Source organism: Pelophylax lessonae (assembly GCF_965119305.1).
Source record: "Pelophylax lessonae genome assembly, chromosome: 2".
NCBI classification, from domain to species: Eukaryota; Metazoa; Chordata; class Amphibia; order Anura; family Ranidae; genus Pelophylax; species Pelophylax lessonae.
In genome coordinates, this window is record NC_138769.1 from 724,275,710 (window position 1) to 724,282,946 (window position 7,237).

Consider the following 7,237-nt stretch of genomic DNA (forward strand, 5'->3'; position numbering starts at 1 on the left):
AAGTGGCCCAGCCAGAGCCCAGACTTGAACATATCTGGAGAGATCGGAAAATGGGCACAGATGCTCCCCATCCAACCTAATAGAGCTTGAGAGGTCCTGCAAAGAAGAATGGGAGAATATGCCCAAAATAGGTGTGCCAAGCTTGTAGCATCATACTCAAAAAAGACTGTAATTGGTGCCAAAGGTGCTTCAACAAAGTATTGGGCAAAGGCTGTGAATACTTACAGTATGTACATGTGATTTTTTTTTTCATTTTTTATTTTTAACCACCTCAATACAGGGCACTTAAACCCCCTTCCTTCCCAGACCAATTTTCAGCTTTTAGCGCTGTTGCAATTTGAATGACAATTGCGCGGTCATGCAACGCTGTACCTAAACCAAATTTGTGTCATTTTTTCCCCACAAATAGAGCTTTCTTTTGGTGGTATTTGATCACCGTCAGGTTTTTTCTTTTTTGGTGCACAAATTAAAAAAGACTGAAAAGTTTGAAAAAAAAAAAAAAGTTTTTTGTTTAGGTTATAAAATTTTGTAAATAGATATGTTTTTTCCTGCACTGATGAGCACTGATGATGCCGCACTGACAGGCACTGATGAGGAGACACTGATGGGGTGGCACTGATGGGGTGGCACTGATGGGGTGGCACTGATATGCAGCACTGATGGGCACTGATAGGTAGCACTGATATGCAGCACTGATGGGCACTGATATGTGGCACTGATAGATAGCACTGATATGCAGCATTGGTGGGCACTGATAGGCAGCGCTGATGGGCACCGATAGGCAGCACTGATGGGCACTGATTGGCGGCACTGATGGGCACTGATAGTGGCAATGTTGGGCAGCAATGATCGGCACTGATCGGCACTGATGGGTGGCACTGATCGGCACTGATGGGGGGCACTGATGGGCACTGATAGGCAGCACTGGTGGGCAATAATGGGCACTGGTGGGCGGCACTGATAGATGGCAATAATGGCACAGGTGGGCAGCACTGATAGATGCCATTGGTGGGCAACACTGATAGGTAGGGCACTGGGGGGCTCTCTGAGCCCTGCTTGCCATCCCTGGTGGCCATAGTGGGCACCCCTGGTGGTCATGGGTGGGCATCCCCGGTAGCTTAGTGGCACCCCTCCCCCCCAGGACTGCACTGGTAATCAATGTTCTGATTACCAGCACAGACCCCCCCTGTGATCAGTGAGTAATTAGAAATACTCACTGATCACCCCCGCAGCAGCACCGATCCTCTGATCTTCTCCTCACTGACAGGATCTGTCAGTGAGGAGAAGAGATCGAAGCCGTTACAACGGCTCTATTTACATTACATGACGGCTGTGATTGGACACAGCCGTCATGTGATCAGGAGGGCCAATCACAGGGCCCTCCTGCCGAATGATGTCGCTCTGTGTCCGAGGGACACAGGCACATCGAGATCGCGCCGCTGCGCGTGCCCGCGGCGGCGCGATCTCTCTCCTTCTGAAGGACGTTCCGGAACGTCCATTCAGAAGGACGAGACTCCCGCCCGGCCGTATATGTACTATGGCCGGGTGGGAGGTAGTTAATAAATTTGCAAAGATTTTAAACAAATATCTTTCACATTGTCATTATGGGGTATTGTTTGTAGAATTTTGAAGAAAATAATACATTTTATCACATTCTGGAATAAGGCGGTAACATAACAAAATGTGGAAAAAGTGAAGCGCTGTGAATGCACTGTATTACTAGCCTATGCGGTAAGCTGTATAATGGAAATGCAATGAACATCACAAACCAAGAAATATTTACCAGCACACTCCCCAGCTAGCCTGCAAAAAAAACAAAAAAAGAAATTGACCCTGTCTAACAAAGAAGCAATGTGCATTGCAAGCCCATATGCACCTTACTGTTAAGGCTAGTTATACATTGGGATAGTTACCAAATTTTTATGTATCCCAATTTAGAATAGCCTTGTATTCAGGTATGGTATTTACTGTACTGAATCTCTTGCAGTAATGGTGGTCCAGTCCCTGGGTGTCTTTAAAAGGTTTCTTGAAAAAAAAAAATCGATCAGATGTTGGTGGAATATACAATCAAGAGCACATCGTCTCAAAGTTGACAGTCCCTGGGATAAAGCTCAGAGTTCTTGTGTTTTATCTGTATCAGATAATGCCTGGTATCATTGGTATGTCTTCACTAATTGAATCAATATGAGTGAGGTCCCAGATCAGTGAAGGTTCGACTGTGGCTCCAGTGTCCCCAGTGATTGCCTTTCAGAAGCAAGATCAGTGTGGGTTAGGCCTACTAGAGTCAGAAGAGCATAGTGGCCTTTGAGAGCCAAAGCACTCAGACCTGGGCTTCAACCCAGAACTCCAAATTCAATAGCTTGTTGACAAAAGGCCCTTCCAGAAGCCTGCTCAGTAAGTTTGTTAAAGTAAAACTATAGGCAAAACTTTTTTTTCATTTTGGATAGAGTAAGGATAGGTTATTTTTTCGCCATCTATGTCCCATTTTGGAGATTTCCCTTCCTGTCCCATAGACAAACAGGAAGGTAGATTAAATTCCTGCAAATTAAGGGAATCTCTTGGGGACCCCCTAGATCACCGGAACTAATGTCCCCATTGGAGGATTTCCCCTCTATTACTTTTGTGGGGACAACCTAAAATTTGTGAATTTCTTTTACTTTCACTTTCAATGAAAGCTTAAACTCGTAATCCCTCTCAGCTCTATCCAAAAGTTAAAAAAGTTTTGCCTTTAGTTATACTTTAAAACTCGGCCCAGCCCACCCCAGACCACCAGCTCATCAGTGATTGCCTAGGTTAACAAGGGCTAGCCCACCTGTGCAGAAAAAGCCCCAACTAACTTTTTGACAAAAGTACTTGGGGTTTTATGAAGTGCACAAACTATATAACATACAGTATGAGATTTGTGATTTTGACCATAGGTAAATTTTAAAGCCCAACTGAAATAACAAAAATGGATATGCAGTGAGCTAGACCAGGGGGTCTCCATATTTCGCCATCAATGGAAGAAAATAATGCTCTGTCATTGGTTTTAGTAGGTTTTAGTGCCCCATTGTTGGTACTAGGGTAAGGAATAGTGCCACCTCATTGGTGTCAATAGAAGGAATAGTGCCATCATTGATATCAGTGGGAGCAATACTGCTCAAATGTTGGTGTCAGTGGAAGATGCACTGTCCCATTTTTGGTGTCAGGAAGTATGTTTCACTGTTCCTGCCAGTGGGAGGAATAGTGCCTCTCATTAATGGGAGGAATAGTGCCCAAGGGGCCACACCCAGCCCCAAAGCCGTGGTTTGGAAACCACTGAGCTAGATACTGTACTAGTAACCTCCAATTTTATAGCCTTGCCACCACTTCCGTGTTACAGCAACTGTGCAAGGTGACTAAATAAGATCCAGCAAGGACCAGAGTAATAATACACTCGGTAATCAACACTTACTAACAGACCTAGTTTGATTTGCCCCTTTTTTTTCTCTAAACAAGTCTGTATACTGTATGTATAAGGACACTTGTGCTGAAGGGTGTGACAGTTATTCAGCTATACAAGCACAGAGCTCTGCATTGTAAGAGCAGAAAGCCTTATTTTCACTAGCAGAGATAAAAAGGTAATTTAAGGCATTGCCATTACAAAATAATTAGTTACACATTTTAACATGGGACATACAGGATTCTATAGTGATCAAAAAGGTGTGAAATTCAACTTCAGTAGAAAATCTTATCCGGCCAATCACATACTTCAAGGATTTCAGCAAACCCTATTAAACATTTTTACCTGATTGAGTTTTTTTTTGGTAGCTGAGAGTGATAAAAGATTATCATAGCACTTTGAAAAACATTTGCAGCAACTTCATTTTTGGACAGCTCTGTTTAAGGTTTCAATTATACAGAACAAGCCAAATGGCAAGCAGCTTCTGCCATGCTGTCTCTAGATAATCCAATATAATAAGTGTTTATAAAACAAAGTTTATACATATTGTTTGTATATAATAATGCATATATATAGTAAAAAACATATATAAAACTTTAGTCTAAAACTGTATAAAAAATTAACAACAAATTGACCCATTGTTACAGATTGTCCCATTAATTCATCTTTTCAAGGATATGCATCCAAGTTAATAAATTGCTTTATTCATTAATAACATGTGTTCTATTCTGTGACCAAGCTACTTCTGTTACAGATGAAGCCTATTTTCTTCTGGAAAGAAATTTTAATGTCTTTGTTTCTCATGCTGTATATTATGGGATTCATCAGGGGAGTTAATACTGTATATAACATGGACACCAAAGAGTCCACATCGGATGAGTAGGAAGCTTTTGGACGAATGTACATGAACATAATGGGCAAGAAAAATATACTGACAACTGTAAAGTGAGAGGCGCAGGTAGAAAAGGTTTTCTTACGCCCACCTTTGGAACTGATTCTCAGGATCGCTAAAATAATCTTTGTATAAGATATAACAATTACAGCAAAGCTTACCAAAATGACAACAGCACCACTGAAAGACCCAATGGCTATATTAAAGGATGTGTTGGCACAAGCCAATTGGAGCAACGGAGGAGTGTCACAGTAGTAATGGTAGATTATATTGGAACCACAGTAAGGTAATTTTAAGGCAAGAAGGGTGACTGCGAGTGGAGCCGCAAAGCCTCCAGACCAGGCCACCATTGACAGTATTATGAAAAGCTGTCTTGTCATGATGGCTTGGTAGTGTAAGGGAGAGCATATGGCTATGTAGCGATCGTAGGCCATTATGGCCAGGAGAAAACACTCTGTTGCTGCCAAAGACAGAAAAATATACATCTGTGCAAAGCAGGCAGTGTAGGAAATAGTATCCAGGTTCATCAGGAACTTGGCCAACATCTTCGGGATGGTTACCGAAGTGTAAGTCATGTCTATAAAGGACAAGTTGCTGACGAAGAAATACATTGGGGTATGGAGATGACGGTCAAAGATGACCAAGAAGAAAATAAAGCCATTGCCAGAGAGGGTGAAGAGGTAGATACAAAGTAATACACAAGAAAGTAAAATGTGGTAATTCTGGAGGCTGGGGAATCCAAAAATGATGAATTCCGTCACAGGGGTAAAAGTTGTATTGGAAGAAACTACTGATCTCAAGTAATCTTCATTGACCTAGATCATATGAAATAAAGAAAATTACTTAATTATATTATTTTATTTCCCAAAAAGTATCAACGCTTTAACCATTAACAAATGTGTTTTGGGGGCCAAAGCACCTCCCTTCATTAGGGCTCCGGCATTAGTTGCCAGAGTTACACTATGCACAGCGATAAAACCTCCTCAATCAAGTAATGATACATGCTGCCTGGCTCCCCTTTACACCTTACATTACACCTTCTGAAGAAGCCACGTGGCAGAGTGGTGTAACGCGTAAAAAGGGGCCAAACGGCGCGTATCACCGCGCTACACCACTCTCCCACGTGGCTTCTTCAGAAGGTATCATGTAAGGTGTAAAGGGGAGCCAGGGGGCATTTATAATTACTTGATCTGGATGCTGTGAGACCCTGTTACCCTGTTATATCATATTGCTTGTTTTTAACTGAATAAATGTGAGTGCATTTGGCTGGTATTCTCTTATGCATTTTATCCAGGATACTGCACTATTGGAGATTGTTTCCTTTATTCTGAGAGTTCTGTGGAGTCATCCCAGCTGGGAAAGTTCTATCATCAGAGGGGGAAGTGAGCAGAAGACCCACTATCTGGTGTACAGGATTGATTACAATTAGGCTGTGTTGGGCCTTTTGAGAGTCTTGTCCTGAGGTGAGCGAGTATTTCACCTGGTGACGGGGTGCTCTTGTTTTATGTTGGAGCAAATATTGTAATATGGAGATGCACTAGAGCACTTTATGTGTGGACTGTTGGGACATTATTTATTAACCTAAGATGTGTTTATGTATTTTTCAATATATCAATGTCTATAGCAATTTTACAGCCCATTCAGACTGGCGCGATCCAACTTTGAGGGGCGACCTGTGAAGTCACGGTGTACAGCGTGCACCGCGACTTCGGCGTGACTTGCAGGGACTTCACATAATGGAAGTCTATGCAAGTCGCCTCCAGGTAAGTAGTACAGTCCAAAGTAGTACAGGACCCTTTTTCTAAGTCGGAGCGACTTGTGTCGCTCCTATTAGAACGGGTCCTGTGCTAATCAATGGCGAGCGACCGAGCGCGACTTGTCAGGCTGAAAAGTCACCTGACAAGTTGCGCTAGTCTGAATGGGGTCTAATAGCACAGGAGTTTATTGTTACCCAATATTTATGGAAGTCACTATTTTTCAATTTTTTCAATTGATTGAATGATTGAGTGTTCAATATTGGGCAGCATTATCACAACTTTTTTCTTTACAAATTAAAATAAGGGCCAATGAGCGGCACTCAGTAGCTGGGTACAAGCAGATGCAGCCGGTGCCTTCTTATCTCTCGAGGAACACTAGTGAATGGTACATGTTGTCTAATTGCTCAAGCAATAGCTCTCCCAGAAATAGTATACACTCTGTATATATGGGTACTGGTCTAAGGGGGTGTGTTCCTTTCCTCCAGTCAGCTGTCTCACAGTGTGTGGCACTGTATATGCACTTGGTGGTGAGCATATTCCATGTAAAATAAATAAATAAATCCAGGACAACCAGAGAGTGCTGTTCATTTCCTAAAAAGGCCAATTTCTTGGCTGACTCTCACGCTTATATACTTTAAAGCTAATCATATATTATACTTTTATCTCTCATGAACATATATTAACCAATTTTTTTAAAATAAAACCTTTCCTTTTCTATTGCATACCTTACTTTAGACTTCATTATGCCGTCATCGGGTTGCTATGCTTCCTAATGTAATGCAGGCGGATTATGACTGGTGCCCAGGGTGCTGTACATGCATGGCTCTTATGTAATGGTTGCGAAGCACTCTCTCCACAATCTGAGCAGGAACCTCTATTTGTAAAGTGGAACAAATCATACATTTGGGACCTCACAGGCATTCCAGTATCATACTTCCATGTTCTTGGATGGCCATGGTAAGCCCAAACCTTGCTAGGATTTCTCTTTTGAATTTAGAATACTCCTTGGCTTCCTAAACTCAATTGTCAGATGATTCCTTTTAAAGTTTCATTCAGGCAAATCTTGCCTCAAAATAGCTATCCACTCTGTATAAAAATTTTATTTGTTATACAAATCCAAGTGATACTTTCATGTAGATCCAACTGTGTGTTTCTGTTCTCAAAGTG

General features: G+C 42.0%; 1 protein-coding gene across 1 annotated transcript; it reads right to left on the reverse strand.

Annotated features, from left to right (window-relative positions):
• Positions 1-4,144: 4,144 nt before the first annotated feature.
• LOC309546771 (olfactory receptor 6N1-like) lies at positions 4,145-6,812 on the reverse strand (the record flags this gene model as incomplete). The annotated part of the gene is made up of 2 exons (XM_082246461.1): positions 4,145-5,128; positions 6,801-6,812. 2 exons carry the CDS (start codon positions 6,810-6,812, stop codon positions 4,145-4,147), a joined length of 996 nt encoding a protein of 331 aa, XP_082102587.1.
• Between the last annotated feature and the right edge of the window lie 425 nt (positions 6,813-7,237).